The sequence below is a fragment of the Phoca vitulina genome, unplaced genomic scaffold, assembly GCF_004348235.1.
Source record: "Phoca vitulina isolate PV1807 unplaced genomic scaffold, GSC_HSeal_1.0 scaffold82, whole genome shotgun sequence".
NCBI classification, from domain to species: domain Eukaryota; kingdom Metazoa; phylum Chordata; class Mammalia; order Carnivora; family Phocidae; genus Phoca; species Phoca vitulina.
The window spans coordinates 4,154,991-4,170,622 of record NW_022589785.1 but is presented as its reverse complement, the minus strand read 5'-3'; the positions used below and the strand labels follow the sequence as shown (position 1 = coordinate 4,170,622).

The window sequence follows — 15,632 nt, the reverse complement described above, 5'->3', positions numbered from 1 at the left end:
TTATTTTTAATTATTTTTATTTTTATTTTATTTCTGTATTTCGTGTTATACTTACAAAGTCTTATTTCTAATAGCTTTCCCTACCCCCAGATTTACATATTTTAGGGCACCTTTATGGCTTTTCTTACATCTTTAACCCAACATGTGGTTCTTTCAGAGTAGAGCTCTCTCTCCACAGAACACTGTAGTGATATCCCGACCCATTATCATAATGAGCATGCCAAGATCCTTCTACAGTAGCCCCATTTTCCTGGGGTAGCCAAAACTTTTCCAAGTAGATACACTGCGAAGGAAAACATGTCTGTATTTCTCAATACCTTGTTATACACACTCTGCTCCATTTTAAAAGGCACAGGAACTATGGGAGGCACCACCACAATTTAGCTCAAGGTAAAGGAGCAAGGGTTTTAAAACAAATTTCACTTTCCTTAGGCCTAACCACCAAGACCAAAACTGATCATAAAACCCTCCAAGGTTTCTCCCACTCATACTGACGTACCAAATCCTACTCTTTGGATCCACCCACCTCTATGGTTCGGTAATACGGATCCAGCAAGAGCTTAGCCAATGCCACAATCTGGGGAGTGCGATCCCAGCCATCTGAGCAGTGTGCTAATACCGGCCGCTGATCACGATCCACGGCGTGCACTACCAGAAGTGCCGACTTCAGAAGCACAGACAGGTGATGGAGCCATTTTGTGCTTTCAAGAGCTGACAGCCAACTATAAAAACAGAAGGGGATAAGGAAATGCTGGTTTTTATGATTTACTGCATCATGCCAAATACCCGTGAAATTAAAAAGCAAGTCCCAAAGATCTTTCCCTCCAAATAAAACACTGCCAAAACAAACAAATCTCTGTCTTTATAAAGCATGTACAAAGATGAGGCTTTCAGCCCTATTATGCAATAGAAGACAGCTTTAGAAATAGGACAGTAATTAATAGAATTTTTGTTCCAAAAATCTTATGGCTAGTTTCTGAGAATATCTAGTATTTTTCAGTCCATGGTAGTTATATATCCAGTATAAGCAGTTCTTTCTGGAGTCTTCTGAAGGAAATGAAGCCACTTATGACATTGTAAAACAGAAGGTACTTATATTTAATGATCAGCAACGACGCCCTACAAGTTCTAAAAAAAAAAAAAAAAAGTATAGAAAACTCACACAAATACATGCCTATAAGGAGATGTAAGCCAGATGCCACAATCAAGAACAGTGCAGACAACAGCACCTGCTCCGCACACCCTAACACCTACCACTAAAATCTTGAATTTCTATGGACTAAAACTGAGCCCAAGCTAATGCCTGAAGACTCATATAAATTAGTATACCAATCACTACATGGTGTTATTGGACTTAACATAGACTGGATTCAGCAGGGATCTAGAAGAACCTTTTTTCGAAAAGACCTTTAGCAAGTATCAGATCCCAAGAATTACCCCTTGAAGTAATCACAAGCTGATCATGCTTGTTTTTTTTTTAAAGATTTTTATTTATTTATTTGACAGAGAGAGTGAGAGAGGGAACACAAGCAGGGGGAGTGGGAGAGGGAGAAGCAGGCTTCCCGCTGAGCAGGGAGCCCGATGCGGGGCTCAATCCCAGGACCCTGGGATCATGACCTGAGCCGAAGGCAGACACTTAACGACTGAGCCACCCAGGCGCCCTAATCATGCTTGTTTTTTTAACTGTGTTATTTTGTTTCTTGTGCCCTGTCATGGATTCCACTCCCTACATGCCCACCCCCAAAAGCTCTGATTTCTCCAAAATGTGATCGGATTTGTGGTTCCACAGCCTCAAGCAAGTGTTGAGAGGCTTGGTTATAGCTGATATCATCACTACCAGGCCTTCCTTTGACTCACAAGGAAGGCTTCAGTACTGCCTTATGATTTGCTGCCAAATAGAGGCAAAGCATTACCTTTTTCCTTAATAAAATCCCAGACATTCATGTGGACCAGGTGAGGGTCAATTACATCTTTCTGACTCTGGATTTAAAAAAGAGCTTTTTAAGAAAGAATTTTAATATATGGAAGATGTTTGTGATCAGGTAGTACTGATTCTGTCCCTTTCATCATTTTATAAATAGGAAAACTGATATCCATAGTAATTAAGCCCCTTGGCCAAAGTCACACAATTAGTAGCAGATCTTCTGAGACCTTAGCCAGGCTCCTTCTACGCCCCACCTTTGTGGAAGAAAGCACTACTGGCTGGTTTCTGTAAATGTGTAGCAGATACAAGTTGCTAATCCCCAAAGCAGAGCAGCAAGCTCATTCTTTGGTCAGGCCTTTTCCCCAAAGACAACTGCTTCACTCTCTGGGCTGATTCCAACTGTGATGAATCTAATCACTTACTACCAGGAGTTAGTACAAGTGATTCAGGCAGCCATCTGATTGAATAAATCAAGGAATTCTTCAAAACTTGATGTGATCAGAGCTACTGAATAGAACCCAGGGAAAGAGCTATGGGCTCCAGTACAAACACCAGAAAAGAGAAAATTCTGTCTTCTCTGGCACCATTTCTGGCTTCCTGAAAGAGTAAAACAGGGGCTTTTAAATATTTATCTGTCCATATTTGTTTTACAGACCATTCCTGCTAATTTATCTTGTATTCAACCAGTTCCCTTAGGGGAAAGGAGTGTTACTTCACCTATCTCACTACAAATGCCAGCCATTCATTTTTAATAAGCAATAAAAATGTGGTAATGTTCTTAATAAATAAGAGGGGTAGTTTAGGAATCAGAAGCAAATGTAAAAGGAATTCACTGAATGGCAAGTTTAAAGAAAGTTTAACCCTTTTTTTCAACATGATGAATAAATTTTGACTTTCAAGTAAAACGTCCCACCCAGTTCACAGCAGATAAGTGTCACCTACAGGACGTCAAAAACCAAAGAATTAAAAATGAGCCAAAAACAATGTAGAAGAGAACAGGTCCCAGGAAAAACAAGAAGGCAGGGCTTCTGAGGACTGAGATCTGTTTTGTGCTCCACATCTTTAAACCTTTCAAAGGGCTAGATTTTTCTCCCAGCATCTCTTTTGTGCTACTGTGCTCCTAACACAGAAAGGGGAAGGCCCACAGGGACTAAAAGTAAAACTGAAGTGTACCAAGAAACAGAAGAAAAGACACCTCCAAACTCATTTAAAAAGGTGGGGGGGCAATGCAAAATGAAAGCTAAGGCCAAGGTCTTACTTTCCCGGATCTGGCATCTGTGTGCACAGCAACCGCAGAGACTGAAAACTCCTCCGAATTGAATGAATATTTGCCATCCCCATAAACACGACTTCACAGTTTGGGTAATACTCTGCAGAGAATAACAATAAAGAGAACAAAAATATGCTGAATTTAAAGCCCACATGGCCAAATTTAAAAGCAGCAAACAGGCTATAAAGCAAATCCATTATAGTTGCTAACTAACGAAATTGCAATGTTTGGATGCCTATTAGTCTAGTCCTTTTATGAAAGGAAAAACAGTGCTTGAATTTTAGCTGTTTTTGCGAAAAGGAAAGTTAGATTTGTGAAGATATGGACATAAAACAGAAGCTCTTCTTTTTTAAGAAAAAGAGCTAAAGCCTTCCATCTCACCCAGGTTGACTTCTTGGGCCACATCTAACTTTCAGCTCTGGAATCTCTTTGAAAAGAACCTGGCAGAACAATGCATTTTATGCATTCACATTTCACCTTCATACAACTGTTTTTAACTTCCAGTTGAGATCACATCCGAATACAGAGCTTGGAGCCTCTACCTGCTCTATCAGCACACAACTGGCACCGAAGGGGTCCCCCCCTTGGAGAAAGTCAGCAATCAAACAGTGGGGGTGCTACAGGTCAGGACAGAGGTGCCCTGCTAGAGCTCTGTATTTACTGCTTCAATTTCCACCCCAGGTTTTCTAAGTAGAAGCCATGTGGGAAGTTTTCTGTGAGGTCAGTGATGAGTAAACCCACTGTCAAAGGCAACAAAATCTTTTAGAAGGCTGAGAAATTGAGCCACTAAAGAAGCAGCTTCCAAACATGAACAGGCCTTATTACAGAGAGGATTTACTTTCTTTATCACCTAAAGGTTAGGAAGGAAGATTATTTGGTTTCACTGCACCTCCTCCTCCATTTCTTCCCTGAAAAGAAACTAGGCTGGACTCACAAGAACAATGTTAGTGGACAAAGCACCATATACCTCACCTGGGCATTCACAGCCTCCTCCTTTGGCTCGGTTTGCTACAGCTGCTGCATAGGAACGTGCATCCAAGATCAAAAGCTTCTGCGGTTGGATGGCTAAACTGTCTGCTCCTGAAGCATTTGACAGAGAAGAATCTAGGAACATCAGGAGTGGGGATGAAAAACTAAATGAACCCATCTCTCCCAGAATTGTGCAAAATAAGAACCCAAAACACCTATTGCAATACCAAGAAACAAACAAACAAAAACCTCAATTAAGTGAAACCCACCTAACCAGAACCCTCGATACATAGGACTTCTCTCTTTATCTTCTGTTTTGCCTACAATCTCCTTTATCTCATGTCTACATGTATAGTCTTTTAATGAAGTCTGGTGTCTCCTGCCATGGTCTGGAGAAATTCCAGGTCCCCTATCATATATATACCCCATTCTTGTCACAATGACTAGAAAGACAACCAACAACACTAGCCCTCTTAAGCCAAGTCTGAAACAGTCTTCTGGTTCTTTGTCAAGACCTATGACTCCTCAAATAATCCCATCAACTAAAGCTTCACCCTCTCTCTCCTATAGAACAAATTATAGGTCTTACAAGGAAAAGGCCATTCAAGAAAAAGTTCTCACAGATACTCTAAAAATTGCTGCCACTGGATCCAGGGAGCATCTTACCAAACTCCACATCAGAAAGGTCTCCCGCATTGGGAAAGTCTCGAGAACTGTTCCTAGTCGACAGCTTGCTGCCACTGGATCGGGAGTCAGAGGCACAAGCTTTGGCTACTGACTGCACCAGGTGCTCATCATCAGCATTTCGCCAGCCCCACCAGCTGACCTCCGGCTGTCCACAGCGGGCAATAACGGCTCCATTACTCTGGTGCCTGTGCAAGGAACAAGACACAACAATTGTCTCCATCTCAGTGGCCCCATTCCAATGCTCTGTGCTCACACAAAAGTAAGGTAGTGGATTTTAAATGCCTTAACGAAGAGCTTGAATACAGGTGAGTATGGATTAGCTTCAAGTCCTCTCAGGGCAGAAATCATCTAGAGCAACAAGAAACAACAAAACCTATCTGGATCTTTCTCAAAAATCTTATCATTTTAGAGACCTTTGTAAAGTTACCAACAAAATGATAAATGTGTGCTCTTAGAAAAAACAAATTTAGGGCACCTGGGTGGCTCAGTTGGTTAAGCGAATGCCTTCGGCTCAGGTCATGATCCCGGAGTCCCGGGACAGAGTCCCACATCGGGCTCCCTGCTCAGCAGGGAGTCTGCTTCTCCCTCTGACCCTACCCCCTCTTGGGCTCTATCTCACTCTCTCTCTCTCTCAAATAAATAAATAAAATCTTTAAAAAAAGAAAAGAAAAGAAAAAATTTATATTCATAAAGTAAATGTTTGAGAATCTTTAAAATTTACTTTTGAAAAATCGGGTAAAAAAATAATCTACAAATACTACACTAAATCTGCTATTCAATAATGAAACATTAATCTCTCCTTTTTAATACTGCACCTGAATATCCTGGCATAATAGATGCTGACACAGAAAAATTTGTTTCCACAACAACTTCTGAGGGCCTACTGCAGCAACTGTACACTTATGGTTGGCTTTGGGATTCTTTTCAAAACAAGGTCCCACCTTTGGGACTCAAACACCTACCTGACCCACAGTGGACTACTCTACAAAATCTCCTGAGATTTCATGACTCACAAATTGCTCTTATTATAGGCAGATAGCTCAATGCACCAGCTACCTTTCCTTAAGCTCTTAGAAGGAACAGCATAAACCTCAATAAGCCATACTCTGATCCTTTAATTTTTTTTGATAGATCCTTTTTTCTTTAAAAATTAAGACCAGAAATCTTACTCAAAAGTCTACTTTAAGATGATACTAAAACCGGGGCGCCTGGGTGGCTCAGTTGTTAAGCGTCTGCCTTCAGCTCGGGTCATGATCCCAGGGTCTTGGGATTGAGCCCCGTATCGGGCTCCCTGCTCAGCGGGAAGCCTGCTTCTCCCACTCCCCCTGCTTGTGTTCCCTCGCTCGCTGTCTCTGTCAAATAAATGAATAAAATCTTAAAAAAAAAAAAAAAAAAAAAAACGATGATACTAAAACCCAGTCTCTTGGGGCGCCTGGGTGGCTCAGTTGGTTAAGCATCTGTCTTTGGCTCAGGTCTGGGATCGAGCCCCACATCAGGCTCCCTGCTCAGCAGGGAGTCTGCTTCTCCCTCTCCCTCTGCAGCTCCCCCTGCTTGTGCTCTCTTGTGCTCTCTGTGTCAAATAAATAAAATCTTTTAAAATAATAAATAAATAAATAAATAAATAAATAAATATAAATCCAGTCTTTTCCTACTTAGGAATTTATTAGGCAATTTTAGCAATTAAAAAGCTATAAAAGTAGTTCGCAATCAAAAGGCATAAAGTTCCAATAAATGCTACAACACGGATGAACCTGGAGTATGTTATGCTAAGTGAAAGAAGCCAGTCACAAAAGGCCACATATTGTATGATTCCATTTATTAGAAGTGTCTAGTATTTTTTTATTTAAGATTTTATTTATTTATATGACAGAGAGAGACACAGCGAGAGAGGGAACACAAGCAGGCGGAGCGGGAGAGGGAGAAGCAGGCTTCCCGCCGAGCAGGGAGCCCGATGCGGGGCTCGATCCCAGGACCCGGGATCATGACCTGAGCTGAAGGCAGACGCTTAACGACTGAGCCACCCAGGCGCCCCATGTATGATTCCATTTATTAGAAGTGTCCAGAATAGGCAAATCTGTAGAAACAAAGTAGATTACTAGTGACCTGGGGCTACAGGGATTGGGAAGGGGATAGGGACTGACTACTAATGGGTCTGGGGTTTCTTTCTGAGGTGGTGAAAATGTACTAAAATTGATTGTAGTGATGGTTGTACAACTCTGTAAATGTATTTTTAAAAAATCACCGAACTGTACACTTTAAAGGGGTGAACTGTGACAATCATGAAGTAGTTTTTAAAAAGTTCTAAAAGTAATCAGTTCATTATGAAACAGAGTAAGTAGTAAGCAAAAAATTTATATGCTCCCCAATTCTATCTCCCAGAGGGGAAGTGTCCATGTCTTACCCCCCATTAAAATCTAAATACAGGGGCAGGTGAGTGACTCAGTCGGTTAAGCGTTCAACTCTTGGTTTTGGCTCAGGTCATGATCTCAGGGTCCTAAGATGGAGCCCTACATCAGGCTCCGAGCTCAGCACGGAGTCTGCTTGTCCCTCTCCCTCTGCTCTTCCACCATCTCACATGCTCTCTCTCAAATTAATAAAATCTTTTAAAAAATCTAAATAGATACATTCATACACACATATAACACATATGTAGAAGATAGATTCAAATAAAACATACTATTGAATCTATTTGTCATCTTCAAGGAACAACGTGAGAACAATTTTTGTTCTAATCCTAAAGCTCACCAGCAATCAATGAAATTCAGCAAGAACCATATTCCACTGGAACCATCAGTTTCCTTGTAGTTTTTAAATCCTTCAGAACAGAGAGACAAGTAACAGAAAGCACTTGCCAATATGCTCAATTGGCTCACCTGCTGAATGGAGCCCAACGGAAATAAAACCTATTTCCTAAAATGCCTACTAGCATATATAATAGGCACTGGGAAACAACAGAGCTGACCAATGCCAAACCTTCATAAAAGAGGCTGGCAGGGCCTTTCCTGAGCATCCTCTTTCTCTGCAATGCTCCCAGCAGTGCCCAAGAGGAGCAGAAGATGGCACTCTTCAGCTTGGATCTTGGGTTTAAAGGGTCATGCATTTTAACAGCCAGACTGCAACTGAGCTGTTGGAATAAGCAGTTTTCTGCAGTCTTCCAAAATGCTTTCGACTGCATGATCAAGAACTAAAACAATACAATAAATCACTAAAGAGCATTTCTACCATATTAACAAACAGAACCAGGAAAAAGTATAAAAATTAAGATGCCCTACTTAACACTGAATGCTTCAATTTCATATAGAAATACATAAATATTTAAACTATCCCTAAGTTAGTATTAGGCAAGCTCACTAAAGGACTAGAAATTTCTAATAACCACTCAATACACAAAGAGGGGAGCTGTGAATTGCACTACAGATAGATGCCCTTTGCACCATCTTGCTGTGTTAGAGCAATCTCTGTCTTCAGTGATAAACCCAATTAAACACTCTCTCATCACAGTGGGGAAAAAAACACTAATCAGGCACTGGTTCAGCGTGGTGCTGTCAAGTAACTGCTGCTAGCAACTTCAGGAATCAACACTGCAGTCTACAGACAACTAAATTCATGCTGGATTCAGAAGCATCTTGCCACCTGGGCTGGAAAAGCAGAGAGTGGCAGAGTATCCCCAAAACATTCTTCTATACACTGCTTACAAAGCTCCCCAACAATTTAACAACCCAGTCTGGAGCTCAGAGATACAAGACACATGTTCCAAAACAGAGGCTAGTTCCTAGAAGTCTATCTGATTTTGTGTGGACTATACCAATAACTTTCTTTTTTTTTTTTTTTTTTTAATACCAAGAACTTGAGAGCACATTTTCTCAGAGAAATTGGAAATAAATTTCATTTATATATATATATATATATATATACACACACACACACACTATGGTCTCTAGAAAGGGCTGGGGGAAAAAACCCCATGGCTTATACCCTCTAGAATAAATTTTAGAAGGGAAAAAAGGTTTCCCCTATTCTAAGAAGTTTTTCTTTAATTTGCATTTACAGAGTTCTCTACCAACAAGGAGAATTCACCTAAAGCCCTGTACTTTGAAAATGACAGTCCTTCCCCCTGATGCTCAAAGTCAGCAAACCCTACAAATGCCAGGGCTGCTGATCTAACACAGTTGTTGGCCACAGAGCAGTCCTGGCTGCTGCCCCTATTTGAGCTGGGCCAATCACTGATAAGACGCAAATCCTTTCAGTTTTCCCTGCTCTGTAATTCCTGTGTCATCCTTGTCACTTGAGTGATAGGTAAATTTGGTGACCTACTTTTCTAGGGGTGTCTGAAAACAACAGTGATGAAAATTGAGATTGAAAACTTAATGGATTTCACTGGGCCAGAAACAAATACTTTTTCATCTCTCTCTATTCAGGACGGCCATCAAAATTTGCCATCAGTGGACTAAATGAACAAGCTGGTTACCTCAGTGGAAATTCCACAAGGAGATAAATCCCTCCTACGACCTCAATATTTCAACGGAATGCTTCCTGGCATTAAAGTCTCTAAGCCCCAGTGGTTGGGCCCAAATTCAAGGAAAGCCCAAAAAGTCTGCAAACTGGAAAAGTGAAATGGAGAATGTAAATATTACAAAGAGATGACACCTGAAACAGTTTCAAAATAAGAGGGAATGACTTCTTCAAGTCTTAATATGAGTCCTTGAGAACTGAGCTATTCAATGAATTATATATAAAAGCAGCCCCCAGGAATACAACCTACTCCATGTACTGCTTAGGGAAGCCCAATATTTACAGATTCATTCAGTGGCACAGCATACCTGTAAAGTAAGACCATCATTCCCATTTTACTAATTAGGAACAGGCTGAGGTCAGTTAGGGAATTTACTCAAGGTGCCTTAGCAAGAGTATCAGTGAAAAGACCTGAACTCCCAAATCTGTGCTCAACATCACGCCACCATCCCGTTCTAGAACTTGACTCCCTTGGCTCTCATGCCTTTGATCTTTAAGATCTTCTATCTAGCCAAGCCCTAGCCGCCTTCTTTAAATGCTCCCTCTCAAAACAGAACTCTCTCATGTCTCAAAGTTTCAACCACAAAAACAATCACAGATGACTCAACTCTCACTTTCTGGAACTCCTCTCTCTCAATCCAAAGGCCAACATCGGAAGCTAAATGCAGTAACACATTATCTTCCCATAGAATGTCAGAAGGATCTTAAAATACAAGATGAGCCACTTTCCTATTAAATTTTTCTTATCACTTGAACCATCAGCAAGTGTTCTGCATGCGGTAAGTACTGGGGTGTGTCACCGGAAGAGTGAATTTAACTATAAGAGGAAGCACACAGTTGCCTGGGAAGCTCTCTGAACCCTTCCCTTCCTTCCCAGGTTAGCGGCAGCAGAGCAGCAGACCCCATGCAGTGGACAGCAGCATCAGACCGGGCTCGAGCTGGCCAGGCTTACTTACCTGTAGACGACAGCAGGGATGCGCTTCCAGGACCTGAAGCTTGCCACACTCTCTAGTTCTTTGTCGGTGATCCAGGCAGGCACTATGAGCTCCTGTGGATAGCTACCACATAGCCTAACAGGGAAGGTGAGAAAGAGGGAGTGGGGGAAGAAGACAGGGAGACACGGAGGGAGAAGAGGGAGAGACACTAGATGAGCCAGCATAAGGATGTTGATCAAGCTACCCCAGAACCAGTTAAAAGGCAATAAGGAGCTTTAGTTGAGTCTTGGCCTACTCAGCAGAACTAGTTGCCTTAGGTGTTTACTTATGCATATGTCACGTGACACTATCTTGGACTGTTCCACTTTAGGCTGCCTTTGGAAATTTGTTGATCTTAACATCTGTGATATAAAGGGAGTCCACAGGCAGTTACTTTGTTACAACAGAAAGTTACCGTGAAGTAACTAACATACAAGTAATTTCTTAACTACACAAAGTGCACAGTCCAACTACAGAAGTGAAAGTCTGTCACCTCAATCAGACTCCCTCACTCTTTCAGGCTTCTGTCAAAGGGAAACATGTGAAGGAGGACAAAAGCCCACAATTTCAAGCTTCCAGAGACCTTATAGAATTACTAACATATTCTTTGATGTGGCCTAATTATAGGTAACAGGTGCAGGCATGGGTATGCAGAAGCAGTACCATAAGTCAGGACATTTGCATATATAATCACAGGCCCACTGACCCAGGATAGTAACGTGAATAAGCTATTAATCATAATTTCTATAAAACACACTTCAGAATTATATTCAAGGAGGAAAAAAGCTGTTTTCATTAGGGAGGCAGCCAGTAACTGCATGCTAGTCAAGCTGGTGCCCTAAAAAGCAGTTCTTTCTGACAGGTTTTTCACTTACAGGACAGTGTCTCTCTATGGGTATCCCAATATTCCTTTTCAACAGTGAAGGCAAGAAGACCTTTAATCTAAATCTTAAAATACACAAATTCCTCCCTCTCCTGCACCACCACCGCCTGGCCCTAGCCTACCTTATGCATTGGGGGAAGAGGCAGAAAACACCAAGTAGCTTAGGAATTAGGGGTTTTGATCATTCTGCACTAAGTATCTCCATCGTGTTCTCAATTTCTAGAAGATTAAATATCAGGAACTTAAAAGCCACTGGACCAAGAGAATATCTACAACCAAGAGTAGCTCTATAAACTTAACACCCACAAACTCCTAAAAATGACCTAGGACACTGTGAGCATAGTTAATATGCTAACCACAAGTCCTGTTCTTTTGTCTTCTTTTATCTTGTTTAAAACTTAACAGTAAATTTAGCTCTCCTTCTTTGTAGTAGGAAGAACTTTTCAATGTCCTGAAGACTGGTTTTGAGGTAGAAATAGTGGACTCAAAGACAAAAATTAATTTTTAAAACCCATATTGAATAGCGATTTTGAAAACCAAACAGCTTTTGAACTTTTTTTTTTTTCAACAAGTTTAGCTTAATTCGGTTTTCCGACTTCACCCAATATTCCTTGTCCTGTAAGTATTACACTATCTAGTAGTCACCTTTTTAGCAAATACTAGCTGCTTACACGGAGATAAGCTGTTTCTAGCATAGGAAAGGAGGGCTATATATAAGCAGGGCCTCTGGCAGTCTCAGGCTCTCTGATGCCTCGCCTCCAGCCTCCAACTGATACCTCGCCTCCAGCCTCCAACTCCCTTCTCTGCTTTGGCTTGTGACTGAGAATAGGCAAGGTATGACAGGTCTGTAGCTCCTATTTCTTCACAACAGGTTCTTAATTCCTCGGCCAATGTCCATGTTAAGAGCTGCATACGGTAATCAGCTATAGTTTTTCCAATGAAAAATGAAATGCTCTGATGGCTACCCACAAATAGACCAGGAAAATGGCTATCATAATTTGAGGCAGTTCAAAAAAAATAGAATGATTAATGCCTCCAACTGCTAGAGGGAATCTTAAGAGGAGAAAAATATTAATCTAAATCTCCTGAACAATTTTCTTTTGTTTTACAGAAATCTGGACCACCAAAATCATAGTAGTTAACTGCCCCCCCCCGACACACCAAAGTACTTACACCTTTTAAGGAAACAAGAAATGGGAAATATTTAATAGTGATTACATTAATATTTAATGATTAAATGGTCATAGCTATGAAGTTAGAAAGAACAGAATACTACTTACGCCTATTTCACAGAATCTGGAGTAAACTAAGTCATAAAAACTAGCTTCTAAGTGTTTTATCACTGCTTGTGAGATCACGGATTCTATCTCCAATGTGACATCAAGTGGTGAAGAGACCAATGGAAACTGCCTGCCTACACGAGAACACAATATTGTCTAGGAAATGCATGAACCAGGAAGAACAGAGGTCTGGAAGGGATGGAAAGGAAGATTCCAGAATCCTACAACATATCATTTTTCCACTCCAGTGACAGCAATGGCAACAGAAGACTCATGAAGTACCCTGAAGACCATGCAGTTAGATTTAATAAATAAAATTCCATTGAAAAAAATATGTCTATGTCTAAGTTCAAATGTTCTGCCACATGAGAACTGGGGTTTTTGCAAAGGTACTGGCTGTGAAACACAGTCCACAGGCACCCATACAACTTACTTGTACTTCTCATTGATGTTGGAAATCCTCCAAGCATTGTTCATATCAAAACCCATCCGCTCCACTTCGTTTTTAAACCTTGATGTTACATGCTCCCCTAGGGGCCAAGGACAGCAGAAAGAAAGAAATGAATACCATTTTGCAAAACAGGTAGAATAAAAGCATAGCTACCCCGCTCAGTCATATAAATAACATATATTTAGTTTTAGTTTAAAAAGTCCCTGTCAGGATAAGACTACACAAAGGAATGAGGAAATTAATTTTTAATAGAAATATAGCTAATACAATTTACATTAGTTTCAGGTGTATGACATAGTGATTTAACAATTATATACATTATGAAATGCTCACTGTAAGTGCAGGTACCATCTGTCACCATACAAAGTTATTACAGTATTATTGACTATATTCCCTATGCTGTACCTTATAGCCTTGTGACGTATTTATTGCTGGAAGTTTGTACCTCTTAATCCCCTTCACCCATTTTGCCCACCCCTCCCTTTTAGCAACCAGAGAACCAGTGTGTTCTCTGTATTTACGAATCTGTGTCTATTTTTTTTTTGTTTCTTCGTTTTTAGATTCCACATATAAGTGAAATCATATGGTGCTTTGTCTGTCTTATTTCACTTGGCATAATAACCTTTAGGTCCCTCCATATTGTCACAAATGGCGAATTTTCTTTTTTATTACTCAGTAATGTTCCTGTGTGTGTGTGTGTGTGTGTGTGTGTGTGTGTGCGCGCGCGCGCATGCGCAGCCACATGCACATATGCCACATCTTTATCCATTCATCTATTGATGAACACTTAGGTTGTTCCCACATCTTAGAATTTTGATCAAGAATTGTTATCTCATTTAATCACTACTACCAACTCAGAGAGGTTATCACCGAGTTCATTTTACAGAGGATAAAAATGAAACTGAAAGAGGTTATTATGGCAAATCTGTCTGGTCCCAAAACCCAGTCCCTGTCACTATACTGGCTACTCTCCTATTTCCACACTCACAGTATACGTAAAAAATAAAATCAACAAGTTCACCAAGAATAGTAATACAAATCTACAACTCCTCATAAGAAACCCTATGGGCCAGATTTCAAAACTTGAGTTTTCTGGAGTTTAAGATGGTGTATATAATATAGTATTAGATTAACACTCTCAACAGGGTCTACTAATCAAACAATATTTCTACAGTGAAATACATGGAAAATTCACACTAACTGGAATAAGTAAAGCAGCAAATAGCTTCATGTCAGCTCAGATCAGGTCAAGCCACCAAATAAGAGAAATATTTTGATTTTCAGAGCCTTATAGATTATAGAATTGAAGATAAGAGATCACGAAACTGTAACTGCCAGTACCCAGGAATCTCAGGAAACACCATACTACTAAGTAAAGTGCTAAGCATTTGTAAGAATATCCATCCAAACAAGTATAACCCGCCTACATTTGCCCTAATGAAATTGGTTTTCTCTTCCTAAAGACAGCAAGCAACAAATGCAGAAGTGAACCTAACATAAAAGTCATTAAATCTGAAATAACTTTCTTCCTTGAAAACACACAGAGTCCTAGGGCAGTAAAACAAACAAAAAACCATTAAGCAGTATCTCTAATATGTAGTGTTACAGGTTGTAAAATAAATGCTGGTGGGGGCTGGAAGAAACTACAATAACAAAAGCACAAAGCAGACTAGACTGCTTTGGTGATCAAAGTATAAAGCTTTGCTCTCCCTGGGAAAGGAGCTTCAGAATAGGAAACAACAATTACTTGAATGAAGGACAATTCTATAAAACTACTTCCCATTTAAACTGCTTTTCTTGAGCTTCAACTAGGTATTATATGTTTCCTGAAGGAGAGCTATAAAAAGATGAGGTACAGAGATTCAGGAAGAAATAATCAGCTGAATGAACCCCATTTTGGAAAAGTTTTAGATGTGATGTAGGCTTTCAAATAGGAAGAAAGCTATCTGAAATGGGGTGCCTTACAAATTGTAAGGAATAGTGACCATCAAGAATATTAGAGGGACGCCTGGGTGGCTCAGCCGGTTAAGCGGCTGCCTTCGGCTCAGGTCATGATCCCAGGGTCCTGGGATCGAGCCCCGCATCGGGCTCCCTGCTCAGTGGGGAGCCTGCTTCTCCCTCTCCCTCTGCCTGTCTCTCTGCCTACTTGTTCTCTCTCTCTCTGTCAGATAAATAAATAAAATCTTAAAAAAAAAAAAAAAAAAAAGAATATTAGAGAGTCCTTCACTTTTAATCCCAATCTAAAAACTGTAAAACCATGACAATTTCCAAGTTCAGTAATTAATGAGATTTTTCCCACCTGTGATACAGCTCCAAAGTCTTTGCAAAAGGTAAAAGTACTTTAATTAATGACTCTTAACATTAGTACCTCCAATCTTAGCATAACCACACAGATGCCCTAAAAGGACCCTCTAATTTTAAAATAATCACTGGCAAATCACCACCTCCATCACTGGCAATTTGCCCAAAGAAAAGCTTACCACCATCAGGAGCATGAAATTCTGAGCTCCACACAAAGAAATATATACTGTGTAGCAAGCATAAAACTTGTTATTCAAGTTCCTTGAGAAAAAGGAGTTTTAATTACCTTTGTAATCCTCTAAAACAGTGAGTTCCTAACTTTGAAACTGACCATCACAACCCAAATAAGAATTAGGTTTTACATCATAATCATAATACAGG

The 15,632-nt window shown here is 40.4% G+C and overlaps 1 protein-coding gene and 1 long non-coding RNA gene across 11 annotated transcripts in view; one reads left to right on the top strand and one right to left on the bottom strand.

Moving 5' to 3' along the window:
- The window catches only part of LOC116626074, a 93,270-nt gene extending 82,950 nt beyond the window's left edge, over window positions 1-10,320 (top strand). The window contains exon 4 of the long non-coding RNA XR_004298163.1: window positions 9,269-10,320. This is a non-coding gene — a long non-coding RNA (uncharacterized LOC116626074). The remainder of the gene's footprint in view (window positions 1-9,268) is intronic.
- Window positions 1-15,632, bottom strand: part of MTMR3 (myotubularin related protein 3) — a 138,397-nt gene that overhangs the window by 13,660 nt on the left and 109,105 nt on the right. For all 10 annotated transcript variants that reach the window (XM_032395209.1, XM_032395201.1, XM_032395200.1 and 7 more), the window contains 6 exons: window positions 12,933-13,029; window positions 10,319-10,432; window positions 4,830-5,035; window positions 4,167-4,298; window positions 3,183-3,294; window positions 527-722 (listed from right to left, as the gene is read on the bottom strand). In XM_032395209.1, coding sequence (XP_032251100.1) covers window positions 527-722; window positions 3,183-3,294; window positions 4,167-4,298; window positions 4,830-5,035; window positions 10,319-10,432; window positions 12,933-13,029 — 857 coding nt within the window. The remainder of the gene's footprint in view (window positions 1-526; window positions 723-3,182; window positions 3,295-4,166; window positions 4,299-4,829; window positions 5,036-10,318; window positions 10,433-12,932; window positions 13,030-15,632) is intronic.